Source organism: Periplaneta americana, chromosome 3, assembly GCF_040183065.1.
Source record: "Periplaneta americana isolate PAMFEO1 chromosome 3, P.americana_PAMFEO1_priV1, whole genome shotgun sequence".
Classification (NCBI taxonomy): Eukaryota; Metazoa; Arthropoda; class Insecta; order Blattodea; family Blattidae; genus Periplaneta; species Periplaneta americana.
In genome coordinates this window covers 151847894-151872667 of record NC_091119.1, presented here as the reverse complement: position 1 = coordinate 151872667, position 24774 = coordinate 151847894, and the positions used below count along the sequence as shown (strand labels likewise).

Genomic DNA, 24774 nt, shown 5'->3' with positions numbered 1-24774 from the left:
TGATAATTTAGTGCCCTAATTCTCAAAATTTGATTAAAAGAGAAAAAAAAAATATTGCACAATTCTTGAAGAATTCGAGAAACACGGATTTAATTTGAGAAAATGCACACCTAGTAATTATTAGAAAAGCTTTAGCTCAAAATAAACTTAAATTAATTAATTCATGCATTCAGCGTTCTGCGCAAGGCAGGTCTTTCACTGCAAACCCATCACCATTGGCCAATAGCAGGCCGAAACATGTTAACAAGGTAATATAAAATTTAACACGTGAAAGACACATAATACGTTTTCTGAAAAAATTGATAATCTATGAGAGCAACTAATGTATGTAACAGACCATCACCAATGGTGGTACTGGCAAATTCTAAATGAGTATCCCTAAAAACTGTGTACTATTTTGTATTAATAAAGTCAATTAAAAAAAAATAGTGTACCTTAAATGAATATATTTCTATCATCCATAAAAATGAGGTAACAAAATAAAACCATTATTTGTAGAAAAAAGAGGCATGTACAGTTTTTTGCTTTCTAACTTATAATATACTTAAAAAATTTAAAAGAGTTATAGTATTAAAAAATAAATAGCAATAGCAATGTCAATAACAATAATAAAAAATATTTCTACCAAAAAGTACAAGAGTGAAAAAGAGCTAATATCTCAAAACTAACTTTTCGATACATACCCCCTTTAATCTACTTAACCCTTTAATTAAGACACGTAATAGTGTGGTAACCTCTCACAACTACACACTTAATATGCTCTAATTGTCGCGGTTGCATAGACTATGTTCTTAGCATGGTTCTCATGCTTGCTGCGTGGGATCTGTTGGCATTCAAGGAAATAACTGCACAGTATATTTGAGACCACTAAAAATTACGAAAACTATAATAGTCTAGTCCTTAAACTGATGATGCTAAGTTAGTGTTCTTCAGTAGTGACTGATTTATATTTCATTTAATTTGTATAATTATTATTTTAAAAAATCTTGCTTTTCACTTCATCTTGCAGGAATGTTTGTAATCGTTCAAAGCATCCAATAGTAGAAATGCAGGTGAATCTATGGGTAAGGTATCATAAGGTCCGTTTCTTTGCACTTGTATTGAACTTCTGATGTTACGTACTGTACATGAAAACTATTATTTTTCCATGTGTTTTTCTTCCACACAGACATCCTTCCATCTTTTCCACTAGAGACTAATCGAGAAATTATTAAATGTTTGAAATACAAAATCTTTGTGTTTATTTCATAAATAAATTTATATTATTTAATCAGTTAATTAAATAACAACTATACAAAATGTTTTTAATAAAATAAATCATTATAATTTTAAAACATTATACTCCAAAAAATATAACAAATGTACCGTACATAAGTATCTGAAAATGAGTGCTACAAAAATATTCTTTTTCCATCGCTCAGATATGCTTTCCAAATACATGATAGAAATCATGAATTTACGTAGATTTTAATAAAATAATTTCTTCAATATATATAATACTGTTAAGAAAATTCTGAATATATGAAGTTGGTACATAAAAGTATCCGAAAATTTACTTTTAAATAAGAATTATAAATGCTGTTAAATTAAATATCCAGGATGCTATGTCAAAAGAGACAAGATATTTGTCTTTTAAATCTACAAGCACAAACTTTTCATTTACACTGCTCTTCTTTAATATTGTAAACTTCAACTAAACGAATGGCCCTGAATACAATAGCTGCTTCTCGTAGAAAATATCCAATAGCCTGAGCTATTGGCTCACAAAAGTCTCTAAATGATGTGGCGATGTTGTAGAGCAAGATAAGAATAGGTTGGATAACACCATTGAACAAAATGGAGAGAAGAGGCTTGATGAAATAATCAGAAAAGATTTGAATAATCCCCACAGTGAGAGGACGCAGGATACTGTACAGCAGGAACCTGAAACAATAAATCAATTAAATTTCTCTTAAGAAATGGAGGAAATTGTAAAAAAATTCTAAACTACACCCAAATCTCAATATCTAATATTCATATAATGAAATAAACTGTTTAATTGATTTCTACTTTAAACTTACCTCAGTAATTGAAGAATGAAATGGGTTATGAATGTGAAGAAAAGGTGTAACGTTCCAAATATATCAGCCCAGAAGTGATTGGCATAATCATCAGAAGATTCTATATAAATATCAACCATTGTTAGAGGTGGACGATCTGTTGTTCTATAATATCTGTAAAATAGGAATGAGAACTTCATTGGGATATTTCACTTATTTTGAGAATCGAACAATCTATATAGGTATTTAACTTTTTTCCAATGACTGCCACAATGTCTCAGTGCCAGCGAGTCGGGCTTTTAAAGCAGGGAGCCTGGCTTCAAATTCCTCTCAGCCCTGAATTTATAACTTGTGTTATGGTCCTGGCAACACAGATTATCTCCAAACACTTCAGTTCTCCTGTGATATTCTAACAATTCTCCATCATCATCATTTATTATGAGTAAGGAGCGGATTCCTATGTAATTAAATATTATTTTTGCATGTGATAAAACACAATTAACAAAGTTAAAAATTCCGAACATGAAGTTTCAAGTTTAAAACCCGAATTTTATTTCACATAAAAACACATATTTTCACAAAAAATATGTAAATACATATTTTCAGGAAATCTATTATAAACACATAAATCTTGGAGTTTTTTTAATTAAATAATTTTTTTACAAGTACTTTTAAATATTTTAAACTAAATCAATTATATCACTCAGAAGTACGTTACCTTTTTTAAGAATTCTTGGTTGCTTCGTGTTTCTAAGTGCTGTGTGGTGTATCCGTGATCCATTTTCGTAATAGTATCGCCTCAAGTTCTGAGAACTGCTAGGCAGCATATCACAGTTATTATTAGAGAATAAATTAACATGGACAAGGAGGAGAGATCTTGTAACACATAATTAGGAATGTTTATTGTTGCTGAAGATGATTTCATTCCACACTTTGTCTGTGAAACACAACAGATAAGAGCTCGGGTATAAATATTATTTAATTTAAATAAGTCTCTCGCCTCTCCCTCATGCCTATCAAGTAAGGCAATACATCTTGTTGTGATTTCCTGTTATCGGGCTTTGTCAATCGATATCCTTCAAGATATGCTGAAAGATGGTTATTTAAAAAACGATTTGGCTTTCCTATTAGCAAATTTAAGATTTTTGTGTGACACCATAAAAAAACTCGAAACATCCAAAAACCTGTTGTCTGAACCAGGGAGGTGCGTGCCGTGGAAATTAAACTAGACTCGCTACCAGATTCAGAAGCACAATTACTAAGGGACAAATTCCAGAATGTGTTTGGGAAAAACAGTGGATATAAAAAAATGTGTAAAGTTGCTTAAGTATTGGAAGATGTGCCTGTAGGTGAAATTGACGGTGTATGTGTTTGTGACATTCCTCTCTTTAAATATGCACGTCTGACGTCCTGTAATGTGGAAAGATCGTTTTCACAGTATAAGTCGTTGTTCAGAGATAATCAGCATGCATTTGTGATGGAGAATTTGGAAATGACCTTTGTTGTTCACTGTAATTCTCGGCCAACTACTAGCACTCAAGTGTGGTTGGTGAGTACCTAGAAACATTTTTTTTTTTCAAATTAAGTAAGGTATTTTTGTCATATTAAAAAAAAATATTTTTTTATTTTTAGCAAATATTTTCGTACTTTTTAGCACATAAAAAATAAATATATTTAAATTTTTTAGCACATAAAAATCCGCTCCCTAATTATGAGTGTAATGTAGACCCGCCACCTGTGGTGCACTCTGGATAGTATCTGACGAACTAAATGGTCTACGCTTCTCAGCACTAGCAACATCTACGAGTCCACTTGTATAGTCCAGGCGAATAATCACAAGTTAAAGGCGCTGACATGACAAAAAAAAACTTCTTTTCAATAAGAAAGAAATTGTGAATTGTGTTTTTGCATATCATTTATATCTGAAGCATTTAATTTTCTTCACAATTGATGCAATTTTAATTTAAAACAGGCAAACACAATACAATATTACTGTTTGTGTTTTAAGCTAAACACTGCATAACAACCTAATAATCAATAATCTCGTTCTAAAGAAGGGACAAAGCAACGGTTTATTCAGAAGATGAGAAGTTTGAACTCCTTTTCATTACTGGTGATGGAGTTTTAGGACAGAAATCTAAGAATAAATAGAATAGAAAAGGAAAATAAAACGGATTTGATGTCTGGAGTAGGGAAGTAAAACCCAATAGTCTATGTAGATAGATATCAACAGTGAGCGTAAACATTGTGAAATCTTATCTATTATGGTACCAACAATGGAAAAATTCCAAAATACTACTCTTCCGAACCTAATAATCTCTTACAAAGATATTTAAATATATCAAATAACAAAAGTAATTAAAAAATTCTTACAAATTGCTATAATTAGCCTGTATTTTGTCTTGAATATGCTGAAAATGACTATTTCTATCAAATATTTGTTGAAATATTTGTGACTCGTAACACAGGTTAGTTAGAAGTCTGGAACCATCCTAATATAGGATTGGTACTTCATGTTACATTAATACAGATATCACTAATGAATCAACCAACTACAAGCTGGTACTTTATTACATTATCAGTTCGAAAGCTCGTGGTTTCAAATAGCTTTGGAGTGGAACAGTTGATACATGTACGGTACCGTATCTTGCATTCTTCACAGGGCCAGAGAGCAGAATCCTGTGCTACAATGACCTCTCAGTACAGAATGTAAGAACACATACCTGAACGAGTGATCTCTCACAAACACTCAATATACTTTAATAGCCGCATTTGCAAAGGCCACATTTCTGGGAATATGATTATGCCTACGAGCAATGTGGGAGTTGCTGATAGTGGAACATCACACATAAAAACGTGTGTGTGTGTGTGTGTGTTTATTTAGTTTATTTATATATTTCAGCATGCTCCATTACATTGAAGTAATACTACTTGGTATATATATGTGTGTGTGCGTGCGTGCGCGTGCGTTCGTGCGTGCGTGTGCGTTCGTGTGTGTGTGTTCGTGTGTGTGCGTGTGCGTGTGTATTTTTTATTTTAGTAGGTTATTTTACGACGCTTTATCAACATCTTAGGTTATTTAGCATCTGAATGAGATGAAGGTGATAATGCTAGTGAAATGAGTCCAGGGTCCAACACCGAAAGTTACCCAGCATTTTCTCATATTGAACTGAGAGAAAACCCAGGAAAAAACCTCAACTAGGTAACTTGCCCCGACCGGGAATCGAACCCGGGCCATATGGTTTCGCGACTAGACGCACTAACCATTACTCCACAGGTGTGGACTGTATGTATGTATGTATATTTTCTTACCCAGAATTACCATGGTCAAAATAATAAATGTCAGCTCGCTCTGGAGGGAGGTCCATAGTAGTTTCTTGACTGGCACCTGAAACATGCTCATGTTAATATAAATAGAAAAATTGTTTCACCAAATTTTAATGTATTTCTTATATAGGCCTGTCATTCAATACGGTAGTAGGCCTATTATTTCAGATACCAGATCTTGGACACATGCCTTTGTAAGTCCTGTGTATTTTGGCATACATTTATTAAAAGACAGGATAAAAACATGTTGGAGTTGTTCATCTCGCCTCTCTGAGTAGGCACTCGCCGTTCATCTCGCCTCAGCAGAACATAATGAAGCAGTTCACCTCTCCACGCTTCTCGCTGTTTAATATGATGGGAAAAATTCATGTAATAAATATTAATATATGTTGTTGTTGTTTTCTAATGCCAGGCGTTTGACAATAAAGTCATTTGACCTCTTGCACTCCAATATTTTTCAAAGATATTATCATGACCAGCCACTGAAGCACAGATTTTGAGGTGTTCCGAATCCATTTCTTGGTTTGAGTTGCACAATGGACAGTTAGGGGACTGATATATTCCAATTCTATGCAGGTGTTTGGCCAAACAATCATGGCCTGTTGTCAATCTAAATGCAGCTACAGACGATTTTCGTGGTAAATCGGGAATCAACTGTGGATTCTGATGCAGAGAGTTCCATTTTTTCCCTTGGGATTGAGTTATCAAATTTTGTTTGTTGAAGTCTAAGTATGTAGATTTAACAAATCTTTTCACAGAGTAATACGTAGATTTAGTAACAGGTCTGTAAGTAGCAGTGCTGCCCTTCTTTGCTAAAGCATCCGCATTCTCGTTTCCCAGGATTCCACAATGGGATGGTATCCATTGGAATACAATTCTTTTATTGAGTGATATTAATTGAGAGAGCATTTTAGTTATTTCTGCTGTTTGAGATGAAGGTGTGTGTTTAGAGACTATTGATAGAATAGCTGCTTTGGAGTCTGACAATATAACTGCATTTTTAAATTTACTGATGTGGCATAGATATTAATATATGGGTTGGAAGAAACACACCAGATTTGGTGAATTGTGTCAGCAGCTAAATACATTTCCAGATAGATCGAATTGACTGGGTCACTGGCTGAGAAGAAACTGTCTACTGAAGAATGCATTGGAAAGGATGGTGAACGGGACAGAAGAAGGTATCAGATGACAGACAACATTAAAATAAATATATTTTTCGCCTTCCTCTTGGTCAAAGAAACTAGTTCGATTAATTAAAAATTTATCTTCAGTGAAACGTATAGCAGTGTCCGTATAGGCCAGTTTCTGTCAGATGCTTTTCCAATTCACTGCGAGCTGAAGCAAGGAGATGCACTAACTTTGCACTTTTTAACTTTGCTCTAGAATATGCCATTAGGAAACTCCAGGATAACAGAGAGGGTTTGGAATTGAACGAGATACATCAGTTCCTTGTTTATGTGGATGCTATGACTGTGTTAGGAGAAAAACTACAAACTATTAGGGAAAACATGGAAATTTTACCTGAAGCAAATGAAGAGATAGGTTTGGAAGTAAATCCCGAAAAGACAAAGTGTATGATTATATCTCGTGACCAGAATATTGTACGAAATGGAAATATAAAAATTGTAAATTTATCCTTTGAAGAGGTGGAAAAATTCAAATATCTTGGAGCAACAGTAACAAATATAAATGATATTAGGGAGGAAATGAAACACAGAATAAATATGGGAAATGCCTGTTATTATTCGGTTGAGAAGCTTTTATCATCCAGTCTGCTCTCAAAAAAGCTAAAAGTTAGAATTTATAAAACAATTACATTACCAGTTCTTCTGTATGGTTGTGAAACTTGGACTCTCACTTTGAGAGAGAAACAGAAGTTAAGGGTGTTTGAAAATAAGGTGCTTATGAAAATGTTTGGGGCTAAGAGGGATGAAGTTACGGGAGAATGGAGAAAGTTACATAATGCAGAACTGCATGCATTTTATTCTTCACCTGACATAATTAGGAACATTAAATCCAGATGTTCGAGATGGGGAGGGCATGTAGCACGTATGAACGAATCCAAAAATGCATATAGAGTGTTAGTTGGGAGGCCGGAGGGAATAAGACCTTTGGAGTGGTAGGATGTGATGGTAGAGACTGGATTAATCTTGCTCAGGATAGGGAACGATGGCGGGCTTATGTGAAGGCGGCAGTGAACCTCTGGGATTATTATTTTAATGTACCGAAGTACATATGATATTTCCATGCAGATATTCTGCGTCATCATACGATGAAAGAGTAATGGAACAGAGAAAAATTCTCTCCGGCACCGGGATTTGAACCCGGGTTTTCAGCTCTACGTGCTGATGCTTTATCCACTAAGCCACACCGGATACCCATCCCGGTGTCGGACAGAATCGTCTCAGTTTAAGTTCCACCTCTTGGGTTCCCTCTAGTGGCCGCCCTTAAACTGAGACGATTCTGTCCGACACTGGGATGGGTATCCGGTGTGGCTTAGTGGATAAAGCATCAGCACGTAGAGCTGAAAACCCGGGTTCAAATCCCGGTGCCTGAGAGAATTTTTCTCTGTTCCATTACTCTTTCATCGTATTATTATTATTATAATAAGATACAAATTTTCATGTGTTACCGTGATGGTGTACTTTAGGAATTCCCTCCACAATCCTTGAAGAAGACCCCTGTAACACAAAGAAAAAAAGAAAAAAAAAAACGCTAGAAAATTATGTGCAGGTGAGCAGAATATTTAAGATGTACGGAATTTTAGATTTAATGCCCGAGTAGTTTATGAAACTGAAAATACACACATCTGTACATTACTTATGCTTGTTACATACCATTGGTTGCTGGTCAGATTGTGTACCGCTAGTTGTTTTCTTTTTCTTTCTGCATGGCGCAAACAGTCTACGCAGATTCTTTTGGTATCTCTTTTTCTGATACCAAATCAATTTAGGCTTACTTTGAGGTTCAGTTGTACCTAGGAATAAAAAACTCGTACATAACTCAGGTTCATAGATATGTTTACAGATGTTTCTCAGTATTGAACTAACTTACCAGCAATGTCTTGGGGTTTTTGAACATGAGATGAAGGCTGCATGCGAAGTGAATGCTGCTGGGTATGAAGTAGGTGATTCTGAATACAAGGTGTGAACTGCTTAGAAGGTGGAATCTGTCGAATACTGGGTTGGACTTGCTTGCTAGTGGATGCAGCCATCTGAACACAAGGTGTTGGCATCATAGAATTCCTGCTGAGATATTATAACTATAAGTTTTTATTTAACAAAATGTTATTCATACTCAGTGAAATAGCTATTATTATTATTATTATTATTATTATTATTATTATTATTATTATTATTATTATTAATTACCAGAAAACTTGGCAAGAACATCTTAACAGGATGCCTAGAACATGGATCCCTAAAGCAATCCATGTGGCAAAAGATCTTTGGGTCGTCCGAGGAAGAGATAACTTGAGAACACCAGAGTTTCCTTCAGACCATAACAGTTCTTCACGGACTAACACGTGGAAGAATGATGATGATGATGATGATGATGATGAAGATGATGATGATTATTATTATTATTATCATCATTATTATTGTTACTGTTTATTATTATTATTATTATTATTATTATTATTATTATTATATATGGAGTCCCGTAGAGATCTACTTTAGCACCTCTCCTAATACAATATAAATTGACGATATATGCAAAAGAATAAGTTCTGTCTATTATTTGCTGACGATCTAAAAATTGTTCGTTAAAAGTAGTGATGACTGTTAATCTCTTCAAGATGACATTAACTCAGTTGCTAAATGGTCGGAAAATAACAGTATGAAAATTAATGTTTTCAAAATGAATGTCATAATGTTTTCTATAAAAACTCCTTTATTAAAATTCAACTATTTATTTATCTGAAAATATAATGTGAAAGACCTTGGAGTCTCCACAGACAGTAAACTAATATTTTCACAATCACATTATTTACATATAAAATCACGTAATCAGAATATTGGGAATAATACAGTCAATAACCAATAACTTATTCTTTTTTTACGCCGAATTCTATTTTAATACTCTACTATACATTAGTGACATCGAAACTCGAATATGCATCTGTAACTTCGAACACTATTAGAATTACTTATTCAGCTAAATTGGAAAATATTTAAAGAAAATTCATATTCTTATGTTCATTTAGATTTCTGCCCAATAGTTCTGGGTATGGTATAACTATGAGCTAAAATGTGATTACTGGTACTTCAAATCAGACATCTTCAACCAGTGTACCACGGGACAGTAGAATGCTGTGAATGATCCAATGGAAATAGAAAATGTTGTAGCAAAAATTGTGAAAATAAAAGTGAAAAAGTAGTAAAAAAGTGAGTCCACAAGAATCAACTTTCAGTGAACACAGTGTAGTGTGGGAGCAGCAGAGAAGAGAATGACTGATGAGTTACTAGATCAGTAAATTTAGAATATCGTACCAACCTTGAATTGAATTCAATTTGAATTTAAGGGAGAGGACATACGACCCATCATTGCCATCCTGCCTAAGGTTTTTCCGTGGTTTTCCTAAGGCGCTAAGACAAATGTCGGGATGAGCCCTAAAAGAAATGGGCCACGGACCTGCACTCATATCCCCATGAATCTCCCTAATTACTCTAAATTAATTAATAATTACATCTCTCCCCTCTCTTCGTAATTGAGCCACCATATAGCCAAATGGCTGGTCTCTAAATTGAGACGATTCAACAAGGCTCATGACAACAATCACCTCCTACATAATAGCCAAATTGACTAGTCTCTTATATATGAGACAACTCATCCTGCCTAAGGCATTCCGTGGTTTTCCTAAGGCGTAAGACAAATGTCGGGATGAGCCCTATAAGAAATGGGCCACGGACCTATATGCCCTTTCCCATATATATTCCCCTTTTCTTGTAAACGACGTATGCCCTAGTTCAGAACCTATAAATTGTCTATTAAATGTACGAGGTCACTCAATTAGTCGCAATTTGAAAGGACAGGGACCTCTCAAATTGCAGATTTAGATTTCACGGCGCTTCTTCCGACGGCCTTCACATGATTTGTCATCGAACAACAGATGACAGCGTCTTGCCATCCTAACGGCAAACACCAGCCATCTCCTCCCCGCCCTGTTCTGTGATCACTCGATCAAATCTCAGTCCCCCTGGCGTATGTGGTACCTAAGAGGTTACTTCCAATTTCGGCTTCCCCTTCAAAATTTTCTAGAGCTCCTTCAGTGGAGCAGCATAACCCGGAGTGAGACTAGTGGCCAACAGGCTTGGAGCTCACGTATTTAGTTTTGTACAGCCCCCAACCCCTTGCAAGGACGCGTTTGCGTACCTTTTAAATTTGTCCTCCCAATTCTCTTTCGATTTTTTCGATTTTCGATTTTTTTTTTTCGACCCATCATTGCGACCTTATTAGAATTATTTCACTGACCCTCAAGCTAGACGCATTGCCAATCCACACTGGCTAGCCACACTAAGGTTTGCTGCATACCCAGATTTCGAGCAGGAAAACCCACTCATCCCTAGGCCAGCTTTCTCTACACGTCACCTGATGTGTTCGGGGAATGCTATGGAATGATGGGGGAATGGAGAGATGTTGACAGAATAATGTGGAAACGGGAGAATCTCGAGAAAAACCCAACTGCGACCTGTCCCGTCACAATGACTATGAACCAACCTTAAAAAATATCGTATTTTACATGTTTTTATGTAAAAGGTCCCACTTCATTAAAAACCACTGGTTTAGATTGTGTGAGTCTGCTGCAGGATTTCATATTACAACTTTAGTGTGTCACATGTTCAAAAAGGTTGAAAAATGCTGCTTTAAATTGTCGAAGCTTATATGCTACATGCCATGAACTAGATTATGCATTCCTATGTAAGGTCTTCAAAGGGGATATTGCCTGTGACTCTTTCATAAGCAATGTCAACTTTCATATTCTGATGAAAGACATGAGAGCTCACAAACTTTTCTACAACAGAAATTCAAACTCTCTTTCTCCAGTCTCCAAATGCATTAAATACGCTAACATGCATGACTATGAATTTGATCCCTTCAATGTATAGACTTAGTTTGTTCGTGGCAATGTAATAATCTTTTATTTATTCTTGTAAACAATTTCTATCTAGGGCTGTATTACTCGTTTTTAATTATTCAGTGTATTGTTGTTGTTATCTAATGCCGGGCTTTGGCAATGAAGCCATTAGCATTCTTGCTCTCCAATATTTCTCTGTGGTGGATCCATCAGGTAGAACTTCACAGGTTTGTAGATGATCTTCAGTCATTTCTTCTTCTTTGTTGCATAGAGGGCAATTTGGATTTGTGTAAATTCCTATTTTATTCAAGTGTTTGGCCAAATAATCGTGTTCTGTAAGCAGTCTGAATTTTGCTACTGCAGATTTACGTGGGATTTCTGGAATAATTCCTGGTTTTTTTTATTAAAATGTTCCATTTTTTATCTTTGGCTTTGGTACATAGTGCTTGGTTTTGCTTGATTTTATATTTATTTTTAATTAGTCTTTTGATGGATGTAAAAGTTAGGCTTGTATTTGTATTCTGAAATAAACTGGATCCTTTTCTGGCAAGAAAGTCAGCAGTTTCATTTCCAGCAATTCCGCAATGTGCAGGTATCCATTGCACTTGAATTCTTTTCTGTAGTTTTTGAAGTTGTTGGATCATTTTGTGACATTCTTTAATTTGGATTAACATCATTTTATATGAATTTATTGCATATAATGCTGCTTTAGAATCAGAGAGAATGACAGCATTTTGAAATTTATCTATTCTGTACAGTAGATGTTGGAGTGAGATATGAATAGCCATTATTTCCGCATCAAAATTTGTTAGATGATATTCTGCTGGTTGATAAAATGAGAATAACGCACACGTAATTCCTGATCCTGAGTTGTTATCGATAGTAGACCCATCTGTGTAGATATGTAACCATTCTTCTGGTGGGTATCTATTGTTCACAGCTTCTAATGCTAGCGCTTTTAGTACCGTAAAGTGGGGATATTTCGGACGCAGGGGTAACATCAATTTATCATATTTTATGTTGGTAACACCAGTTCACCAATGGGTCTTTAAAAATGTGCAGAAACCAACGAGTTAGAAAGCAAAGACGTTTTATAGTTTGCAGAAACATACGAACATAGTAAAAAGAACGGAAAAGATGCTAAGAACTGGTGTTACCAACATAAAATATGATACATTGAATTACCGTCCGATGTTACCCCTGCGTCCGAAATATCCCCACTTTACGGTACAGGTTTTGAAGTTTCAGATTTTGTAACTGGTTCTTCTAAATCTAGTTGAATGTTAATTGGTTCGAAGGTTAGAGGGTTTTCTCTGCTTAAAATTCAGTGTTATTTTTCTATTATGTTTATAATATTACATCACTGATTAGTATTGAATTTTCATTTACTATCGTTTTTATTTATGTATCAATTAATCAACATTATACGGTAATCATTGTAAACAATGTTTTCTACTTATATTATTGCATAATTATTGTATGTATTAAGCTAGGTTATTGTTGGCCAACTGCTGTTGACTAGCACATTAATGTTAATAATACATAAACAAAATTGTTGTTATTATTATTATTATTATTATTATTATTATTATTATTATTATTATTATTATTATTATTGTGGTAATGATTATGGTTGTGCTTCTGTTGTTTCTGTTATCAATTATGTTGATAAGGTCAATAATGATATGGAAACGATGATATAAGAATGGTGACTTGATTTGTAACTGCTTCATCTACACCAGGCATCGAAAAATTGTGTTTTGTGAAACAGCGCCTGAACTCTGATGTAAGTTCCACGTGACAACACCTCTCTCCACACTGAGCCTTTTCCTCTTGCGTTGTCTGCACTGTCAGCAGTGGCTCATTCTGTTATCCAATACTACCAGTAACAGAATAGTGATTTGGCGTTCATAAAAGATATTTCTGAACAGCTGAACAAACTAAACTGCCGACTTCAAACCTATAAACACAGCTGACATGCATGATGCAGTGAAATCTTTTTCCAAGACGATAAACGTTTGGAAAGTGCGAATGAAAGAAAATTAGTTTCATCATTTTTCTTGTTTGAAGTCACTTTCAAATGTTTCTGATTCAAGAATAGATAAATACAGCACTGCGACATCCTGAAAACATTACTTTCAGAATTTAGAGATAGAAAGTTTTGTGATTTTGAACAAATGGAAAATTATTTCTCTCTATTTGTAAATCCTTCTAACACACCCATTCCGAAGGTACGACCGGACTTACAATTTTAAGTTCCTTATCTCCAAAATGACAACTTCGTGAAAAACAAGCATAAGGATTGTGTTGGTTTAGATGTACGGTATTTAAAAATATTGATTGCTCTAAATATCCACGTCTTAGATCATTTGCTGCCACAATCGCAGCTATGTTTGGTTCTATGTATATTTAAGAACATTTTTTTTTTTCAAAATTAAACATATTAAAATCAAAAAGGACACATTTAACAGATTACAGCCTTTGTGCACAATTGGTACAGTACCGGTAGTGGCTACTTATGAGGCAAACCCTAATTTTGAGATTGTACCGAATGGAAACCTTGTAATCAAAAAATAAAAGAATGTAAATGAAAATAATATAATCCTAAAAAGACATTCATTCCTTCTTTCTCTTGTTGTTTCTCTGTTATGAACATGGAAGGTAGTGACGATCACAAACTGCCTCTGCTGCCCAGCTTACTGCAACCGATCCTTCCCACCATCTATCTTCACTTTACGTGTAGCAGGTAGTATTTAAATGCTGTCATGAATTTGTGAAGTTTTGCGATGCCTGATCTAGACTCTAGCCTATTACAATTGTCACATAATCTGCTGTGCTTTTGTATATAAAAAAGACAATCAACTGTTCAAACTACAACAGGATTCTCTAAGATTATTAGTCGTACATTAATACCTTTTCACACCCCTTTTTAACATTCAAATTATTCTACTGTTAAACATATTTATCAATTATTGCCTTATCAATAAATTAACACTGTTAAGATAACAAAATCTTAATTGAAGAATATATATTATTTTAATGTACCGAAGTACATATGATATTTCCATGCAGATATTCTGTGTCATCATACGATGAAAGAATAATGGAACGGAGAAAAATTCTCTCCGGCGCCGGGACCTGAACCCGGGCTTTCAGCTCCACGTGCTGACGCTCCATCCACCAAGCCACACCGGACTCCACCCCGGCGTCGGACAGAATCGTCTCAGTTTTAAGTTCCAACTCTTGGGTTCCCTCTTGTGGCCGCCCTCTGCACCACGTCATAGATATCTATGAACCTAGGACCGAAGTCCACACATGTGCTGAGGTGCACTCGTAATAAGTGACTAGTTGGCCGGGATCCGACGGAATAAGTGCCGTCTTAAATCACGAAGTGATTTACGCATATCATATATATTATTTTAATGTACCGAAGTACATATGATATTTCCATGCAAATATTCTGCGTCATCATACGATGAAAGAGTAGTGGAACGGAGAAAAATTCTCTCCGGTGTGGCTTGGTGGATGGAGCGTCAGCAAGTGGAGCTGAAAGCCCGGATTCAGGTCCCGGCGCCGGAGAGAATTTTTCTCCGTTCCATTACTCTTTCATCGTATGATGACGCAGAATATCTGCATGGAAATATCATACGTACTTCGGTACATTAAAATAATATATATGATATGCGTAAATCACTTCGTGATTTAAGACGGCGCTTATTCCGTCGGATCCCGGCCAACTAGTCACTCATTAAGAGTGCACTTCAGCACATGTGTGGACTTCGGTCCTAGGTTCATAGATATCTATGACGTGGTGCAGAGGGCGGCCACAAGAGGGAACCCAAGAGTTGGAACTTAAAACTGAGACGATTCTGTCCAACGCTGGGGTGGAGTCCAGTGTGGCTTGGTGGATGGAGCGTCAGCACGTGGAGCTGAAAGCCCGGGTTCAGTTCCCGGCGCCGGAGAGAATTTTTCTCCGTTCCATTACTCTTTCATCGTTAATTGAAGAAGCTTTAAAAACTAACATGCAGTGACAGTGACACTTCTGTACAGCTGGACAAGGAATGACCACTGGCACAAGATTACAGGTACACGTTGATATGTTTTCTGAAAAAAGGAATGGTACAATGGAGTAAGTATATAATTCTTAAGAGCTGTAAAAAGATAGTAACGATTTGTAAATATGGATTTCTAAAATACGAAGTGCAAGAGACATCTTCGTAGAAAGGAATTTGTTCTTGCATATGATTTATGTCATTGTCAATGTTTTTTTTTATAATTCTGAACTTGTGGAGGTAAGGAAATTTAAAAACTCTTCATATAATGTTAGTACTTAACACTTATTAGTTCAAATACAAAATATGAAACTTCAGACATGGAAGGAACAATCATAGTACCGGTATGTAGAACATTTCCTTTTCGTTCTTACTCTATAGAATTATTTTGTAATTAAAATGATTTCATATCGGCCTACACATTATTAACAATGAATGTTAACTTACTGATGTCCTCTTTCGGTGATGCTCGGTGGGAGAAGTCTTCATGTTCACATGTGCATTCTTCATATTCTTTGTGGTCATCTTCTGTTACTTGTCTCTCTCTATCACATTTGCGTTTATCTTCATCTTTTCGGCCTTGTTTTATCTGTGCCATGTTCATCTGAGCCAGTCTCACCTCATTGTCTCCTACTGCTACTTCCATCAGAGAGCTTATAGCTGAAAATGTAGACGTCTCCTCTAGACCTGAAATGTCAGCGTCTCTGGCAGTGTTCTGATTCTCTGACCCTTCACCCATATTTTCAATCACGTTAAGCAGATGGTCTTTCATTGATTGCAACAGAGGAGAAGATCCAGTTGCAAGACTTTGATCAGGATCTGAGACTTGGCCTTTCTAAAACCAAACATAGGAACCTACTAATAACAAAAGAACATATCCGAGATAATTAAACATCTAAAATTATTGTAGAGAGGGAAAGAAGTAACTAAATATATTTAAGTAACATAAAACAAACTGTTTTCCCGCAATTTAAAGTAAAATACTCCAATGTAGCGGAGTTTTCTAGACATTTACTATTTTTTGACAAGGTGTACTGTTGTCACAAGTTATCTTAAATCTTACATCCCCTAGGTCTGTCTTTCGAACTGCTTGGTATGGCATGTACTCATCAAGTTAACCCACAGTATGGATGCCTCTCCCTTTGGCAACGTGATTCTATTCAGAAAACATTGGTCCTTTCACTGCAGGGCTCTCTACCATAAAGAAACTTGATTCAACCACTGATAGTATGAAGGTAATTATTTTCTCACGTCTCTCCAGTTTTCAGAAAAGAACATGATTTCGTAGTACCGGTAGGTCTTAATTAACCTGTAATGAGTACTTAAATATAGTCATATGTGTGTATTGGCTAGAAGATTTAAAGAACAAGGTGAGTAGATTAGGTTTAAAATGGTTATTGGAAGGAATTGGAGTCATGAATTTAAATGTAATTTGTAAAATCGTAAAAGAGAGATGTAATGAAACTACGAGACAGGAACTATATCAAAATCTCAACGAATTAAGAACATTAAGTAACTATAAGGACATTAAAAGGTCATGGGAACAAGAAAAATATGTCAGAATAAATAATAGGAAAGTGAGGATGGGTTTAGCTTGGTGGAGACTAGGAATATGGAAAGGATATCTGCCCCCTTTGCAGCATGGGAGAAGACGCATTCCATATATTATTAGAATGTCAAGTAACAGGCAATACAAGGAAAAGGTGGATAAATAATAAATTTTTTAGTATGAATATATATGTAGCATATAAAAAAATAAGTAATATAACTAATATAAGAGAGTTAGATAAATTGGGCAAATTTTTAATGATAGTGAAGATAAAATGGGAAGAGAAAGTTAAAAGTAGTGGTGTATTAAATTGATCTTATAGTGTGTATGTGTGTGTTTTTTGTTTTGTTTTTGTTTTTTTTTTAATTGTGAGACTTAGCATAGGTGATTAAAATTGTAAAGTAAGGCAGATCTGGGGTAATATAGAATTGTAACAGATCTGTCTTACAGATATATGATAGATGAATAAATATATCATATCATATAGTCGTGTGTACTCCTCCTCTCTTATCCGGACTGGGGATTGGCAATGACTGTGTTATTATAGTTATTTCTATATATTATATATATATATATATATATATATATATATATATGTATATTACTTAGACGTATTATGTAAAATTCTTATAACCATATTTTACAGGCTTATTTCAAGTTAGCCTATATTAATATGCAATTGGGCAAAATCCATATTGCTATCATTAGGGTTACTGGCATCGTTGTTATCATTGTCACATGGTCTATAATTAATTATTTCGTCAATGACATCATCCATTCATTCGGTCTTCTGTAGTACTGTTCCTCTAATGCAGTGACGTGTCTATAATACCTACTCCAATCCTCTGCAGCCACAGCACAAAGTCATTTCATTTTCAAGATTTATAAGTTAGACAAAGAAATGTCTCCCGTCATATGATGTGTTCAAATATAGCGTTTCACTTTATCCCAGATCAACTTAATCGCAATGAGGTGACAGTTGTAAGGAGGTAAATGAAGGACTCAATGACCATGTGATTTGAAAAGCTTGTCTTCGGTTTATCGAGAATCACTTTGCCCGACTCATCTGAGTCATGGAGGAATATGTAATGGACAAAGTGGGACAAAGGGTTCGTCTCGGGGTTTTTCCATTTCCTTTCACCATGATCATCATTGTACCAATACTTCGCAGTCAACCTGTCTGCGAGGTCTCGAGTCAGATATCCGAAACAAATAAAAAATTACTAAAAGTTGTACCTACACATTAATAAATCCTGAAGTGTGACCCTGCTCGTAGCGGCATTATACTTCACCCCTCTTCTTTGCAACTAAGCAACCCTTTCTCTCCTAATGGTATACTTGGTGGTTGGTTTGTCTAGTTGTTTGCAATGGTATGAGGCGTTGTCCATTAAAATGACAGATTCTTCGTTCAAATTGGGCAGAACTTGATTTTGAGTCCATTTTTCAAAATTACTTGAATTCATCTGCATAAGTGCTGCCCACTTTATAAACTATTTTCTGACCCCACATGTAGACCTACAACCATCAATCTGCCCTACGCACTTCCCGACTCTGTTACACTTTCTACATCACCTTCCTTCTGCCAGCATTTACGAAATGTAATATTGCTGTCAATCTACGTTTCGTCCTGCAAAATAAAGTTTTGTTCTTCTGCCTAAACTGCTGCATGGGAACAATGTATCTTGTGCGCCAGTCCACAATGTCTGCCCTTTCAATGAGGAACTTCATCTATTCTTGGTGCTTTTCGCACAACCCCCATGGTTTTTAATACATTACGGAATGAATACCGGTAACTGCACTATCACTCTATTCCTTATTACAAAACCAGAATCATTTTCCTAACCGTTAGTACTACTGCTTAACCAAATGGAATTTTTCGATTGTTTCCTGAATGACACGTTGATCAAACTCGCAGAACTATAACAAAATAATAACCCATTTTGAATCTTGCATACAGTGCTTTTAACACTTGAATATAAGTAATTGATTAACTAGCGGACTTACTCGTGTTAATTATGTAAGTCTGTGCGGCTTACAGCTGTTTCAGTGCTTCGGTCATGGCTTAAGGCATGGTATGATGAAGCACCGAAACAGCTGTAAGCCGCACAGACTTACATAATTAACACGAGTAAGTCCGCTAGTTAATCAATTACTTAAAATAATAACGTCGTTCTCAGTATACAAACTGTCGAACATAACCATTGCAACAGTTATACTTCTGAACGTTACAAATCTATTCTTTCTCGGAGTAGTGTGATGTTTATTTGGTTGCAATTCAATCTTCCTAATTCTCTTCACACAACTAATACTTTTGCCAGAGTATTTAGCCGCTGTCTGATATCCTTACCAAGAGATTCCAGCAAACATTTATTTAAACTTCGGAATATGTATGATAAGAACTTTCTTGTGTAATCAAGATGTATTTATTTAAATTTTCTCCTCACAACATTTAATTATAGTTTCGATAATCTCTCTCTTTTTTCGTTGTGGATAACAGAATTACTTTTTCTATGCAGTGGTGTGATTTCACCATAATCGCTACACTGTGGTTGCTACTCGATCTTCAATGTTAAAATGCTACAGGTACGTACATTTCTTGACAAGAGATTATGATGTAGAGAATGCGCATACTGCTCTGTTGGCTCCACCCCATCACCCGCTTCCTTCCCTCTGCCTCTCTGACCCTGCTCATGTAGTTCAAGTTAACTTGCGACAACAATAGTCTAAGCCCTATACATTTATTATCTATTAACTTTCCAGAAAAAAAAAAAAACTTAGTATAAAAATAAAACAAAACACTGAAAGCAAACATTACTAGTGCTGGTACTTTTTGGAAATATTTTCTATGAAACTAATTATATACAAGTCTTTAGTTAGGAAATGTGAGCAGTGCTTCTTCCCTTTTAGTCTCATATTCAAAATTACTATGATTACTATATTCATGAACATCCGAAATTTATAGTGAAGTCAATTCAGCTAGTGCATAAACAAGCATAGGAGCAGACTGTGCAGAGTGACTAACAAGACATTAATAATGAATAAAAACGTACCGGTAGTGGATTACATATTCTAATAATATTCCTGTTTCCCCGGCCATCATTCTATTGTAAACTATATCCATTAAGTCTACTACCAGTTAAAAAAGTAACTAGAAGCCAGGGGCGATTTCTCAGGGCATGCTATGCTTGCTGTGCAAGCCCAATATTTTCGTAGAATGTGTATTTCTCAAAATGGGATTACGTACATTAAACTTTATTTTGATTTTTGTAACATTGTATAGGCGTAATACCATCCGCAGGTTGCATACCACAAGTATCGCAACGCTTGCTCATTTCTCGGAGCTACAGGAAAGACGTAGAAATAGCGAGAATATGATGCGCGCGCAAGTGCCTTCCTCCTTAGTCCGTCCTAGGTGCACATGCTTCTGTTATGTGTTGTTTGAAGCTCTGGTCCGAGAGCTACACCAATGTTACACAGAGCAGTATTGGCAGCGGGAATGTGCTGCGATTTGTGAGTGCAATGTAATTGTATGAGCGGAATGCATGTATTATTAATTCTTAAACATTAATTTGAAGTATTGCAATAAGTTCGGAATTGTGTGTTATTGAAACCTTATTATTAAATCCATTTTCCTTAAGGACTATTCAAGGGAAGATAGACATTATAGAGAATATGTGCGCTCGTTCAGTGCAGCTCAATACAACAATATGCAGGGTTGGCAGGGTCCGAAAAACTAAACTGTTTTGTTGGCCATGTTTGTTATATCATATCGAACTTCTACATCTGATAAGCGAATATGATCCATGACTCATAATGATTTCATAATTATAAAATAAATTATTTAGGCTATGTGGGTCTGATTACTTTTATTAATTATGAATTATTATATCCTTCCATCTTCCCCTATGAATAAAAGAGCAAGCCTAACATTTGTGACTAGCATTCGCCCCTGCTAGAAGCTACATTTTATTCTCTCAAGAATATTATGTTCAGATGATGATGAGTGCGAGTTAATGTCACTTCGTGTCACAATTATTATTATTATTATTATTATTATTATTATTATTATTATGGAGAAGTAGGAGGGTTCGAAGACTTATACTGCAGCCCAAGGCTTATTGTGCTTACCTCCTGTAATAGGGATGATTGATTTAAGCCAGTAGAACAGCATTCCTGAAAGTATCATGATTCACTGTTTAGTACTATCCATAGATTCAGCTACACATCACCCAGTTCCAACGAAGTCTGCTACGAGAGCCCTCAGTCCCCCTGGGTCTTATGCAGCTTCCTCATATTGATGTCATTTATATCAATGTCACGGTACTACATCTTGGTGCATCCTCTATTGATCTGAAGACTGCGTTTTTGTAGGCATTGTGATTCACTATTTAGTGCCCTCTACTGATCCAACTACACAACCCAGTTCTGATGGAGTCCGCTACAAAGGCCACTCCATCTGCCAACTTTGACAGTTTCCTCAGATTGATGTCATCTGTAAGCAAGTCACGATACTACATCCTGCTGCATTCTCTGTCGACTTGAAACTATTGAAATATGAAGGTGAAATGAGCCTGAGGTTTAATCATTATTCCAAAGTGGTGGGCTACATTGCCGTTACTCGAAACCCATATCTATGGTGTAACAGTTACTCAAGCATACATTGCTTTGGGGCAATAGTGGTTAGGGTAAATTAAAGTGCTCGGAAATAACCTTGGTAGGAGTGCTCAGTGCTCAATGAATCAGAGGACCATTTCAGAAAAGTATAGGTTAATTAGTTTGCTGAGTTTCCTCTCCGTTTCAGTGAAGTTCGAGTGAGGAACAGTACTGCATTAGATTTAAGAAATACTACATTAGATTTTTTTCAACTTATTAGATTTTTAATTGTTTGGAAGTTTTAATTATCCAAATATGTTCAATAGTATCAAGCATTACGTTATTCAACAAGGATCCTTTTAATATTGAATTTATAACACAGTAGCCTTTTAAGTAGGCACTAGTGTCGTTAAACCGGAAGTGAAGTGAAGTGAACTAGTTTGCCATAGTCACATCTAGGATATACAGCATGAACAAACATACCCTGCATAGTCTTTATAACGCTACTATGGGACATTGAAACTACTGACAATCTTCAAGATTGTTTCAAAAATAATTTTAATTTATAAATTGGGCTAATAGGATACAGATCCAGAGCATTCTCATATCAAAACGGATATAATAAGTAAAAACCTTCTGAAATCTTAATACCAGTAGACTTAGGCTGTGTCTCAAAGCTCAAGTCCATACTACACACTAGTGACTAGCAACTAGGTGACTTGTAAACTACACACTAGGCAGCTTTGGACATGTATGCTTGAAACACGGCCTTCTTCATAGATTATTTTTCTAAAAACCATGACATCACGGTGCAGCACTAAATTAAGAAGGCAGTGTCCTAATGCAGTTTCATTACGAGTTATGTGGAAAAGATAAGGGCTTAATATATTACAGTAATGTTTAAAACATTGTACAGAAGGTACTAACAATGTCAGTGTTCAAAGTTAATGTGTTATTCTACATTATATTTACATTATTTCACTTCCAAAGCATTTTCAAATGTCATAACCCCAATTGCTGATTAGGTATCCATGTTTGTTTAGTGAACAAGTCATCAATCAAGCAAGCATTTTCGTTTACTAGCTACTACGGACTTGATTGCTATGCACTATGTAGCTTTGGATCATGACTTCTGACGTCACATCCGGCTATTTAGTCAACAATCTAGTTCACTTCAGCTGAAAATGTAGCTTTGAGACACAGCCTAAATGGTCTAAACTATAACAAAGAAAAGTAAGACGGAACAACTTCAGAATAGGCCTATCGCTTAGGTAAGTAATACATTTATGTTGTTATTGCATTATTGAATTATTTATTTTTGGTGCAAGGAATCTCATTTTTATGTACTTATTTATTTAACCTTGTACCATCAATAAAAAAACAAGTCTTTTTTAATTAACACAATCATTGTACAGACACAGAAACAAAATATGGGCCATCTGAATTTTCCAAATTAAAATTTTTTCTCGGTTTGTACACAAGTAACCGATATAGCGGAATAGGACAATAAACTATCACACAGCCACTTCGTTTATTTTTTTTAAGTTGGTTATGTAACGACGCTATATCAACTACTAGGTTATTTAGTGTCGATGAGATTGGTGATAGCAAGATGGTATTTGGCAAGATGAGGCCGAGGATTCGCCATAGATTACCTGGCATTCACCTTATGATTGAAGAAAACCTCGGAAAAAACCCAACCAAGTAATCAGCCCAAGCGGGGATCAAACCCGCGCCCGACCGCAACTTCAGACAGGCAAGCACCTTAACCGACTGAGCCACGCCACTAAAGTCCATCACAAATGCAGTTTTTTGGTACTGTAACAAGTTACGGTACTAGCTTAATCTATTATAGATGAGCTTCAAGAAATTTGAATTTGAAATGATATGTAGTTTACAATTATCAAGTTATTACGGTACCGATAATTAATATGCAACAAAATAAGCTATCAATTGGTTACCTAATGAATGTCGACAAAACAAACAGCTACACAGCATTGGCCTATCAAGGATTTACCCATAGCCCATTTTTTGGCTTATTCGATGGAAAATGACAAAATTCCGTGGCATAGTCAATGCCAAACCAACTTCTCAGACAACACAAACAACCAAAGTCTATGCCTAGGCCTAACAGAATTCAAATTAGCTTATAGAGAGAGTCAACCCAATACTTACTTCAATATGTGTACGTATTTAACAAATCGTGAACTATTACAAATATATCTATTTCGAATGAAGATATAATTTGTACCTGAATATTCTGAAGTTTCGCATCTTCGCTGCTTGTTGTTACGGTATCTATATCCGAAAACTCGTTATTCTTGGGGACTATTTTACGCAATCCACGAGTTTTCTTATCTGACGAAACCTTAGTTTGGACACACTGATCAGTTTCAGGTACTATACGTAACACACGATCTTTTTTCTTGGATGTATTTGGAGTTGAACGCTTCTGTTGTTCCATTTCGTTTATTTCTAAATAATGCTTATCCATATGTGCGTTCTTATCACGTCCTTTCAGGTCCACAATTTCTTATTATAGTGATATACCGATAAAGCAATACATGTCATACGTTATTTGTTTACCTCAATTACTTTGTTTTCATGTTGCTATGTTTTGCGATACTTTATTGTTCCAGGGTAGTAATCTGCAGTTACAAGCACGTTCGTAATGAAACCAGTGTCACACTATTTCCATTGTTGTCAGGACATTCGTTGTATGCATAGCAACCTATCTCTGCAGTGATGATGATAAGCTAACTATACATGTTGACTCTCACGACTGGCATATGATAGGTCAACATTTCTAGGCTAAAATGTGTTCCATGTGCAAATCCTAGGAGTCCTGCAAGCCCTAAATGGTTTTTAAAATGTACCTATTTTATATTCAAGAGGATAGTAATGAATTGAAAAAAAAAATCAATTATACATTTACATTATTATTATTATTTTACTTACATATTATTGCTGCTGAGAATACTACCAGTAGCCTATTTAATTAATTTTGTATTAATTAATTGATAAGCACAGGAACGCCATTTCGTAGTTTTAGCAATAACATTTTTAGCAAGACTTCTGGCTTCTGCTGCATTCAAACAATTATAAAATACGATAATTTGGTCCCGGGAGCAT

At 35.5% G+C, this 24774-nt stretch overlaps 1 protein-coding gene across 2 annotated transcripts; it reads right to left on the bottom strand.

The window, feature by feature from the left end:
* Positions 1-609: 609 nt before the first annotated feature.
* On the bottom strand, positions 610-24359 carry LOC138696654 (uncharacterized). Of its 2 annotated transcripts, none has more exons than XM_069821874.1 (9): positions 23894-24359; positions 15948-16335; positions 15471-15552; positions 8424-8617; positions 8207-8346; positions 8002-8050; positions 5352-5427; positions 2061-2213; positions 610-1923 (listed from the first exon to the last, which is right to left on the bottom strand). In XM_069821874.1, exons 1-9 carry the CDS (start codon positions 24134-24136, stop codon positions 1656-1658), a joined length of 1593 nt encoding a protein of 530 aa, XP_069677975.1. In that variant the 5' UTR covers positions 24137-24359; the 3' UTR covers positions 610-1655. The 2 variants fall into 2 exon arrangements, with proteins under 2 accessions (XP_069677975.1, XP_069677976.1); XM_069821875.1 differs by having other exon boundaries at positions 8424-8614.
* Positions 24360-24774: the final 415 nt, after the last annotated feature.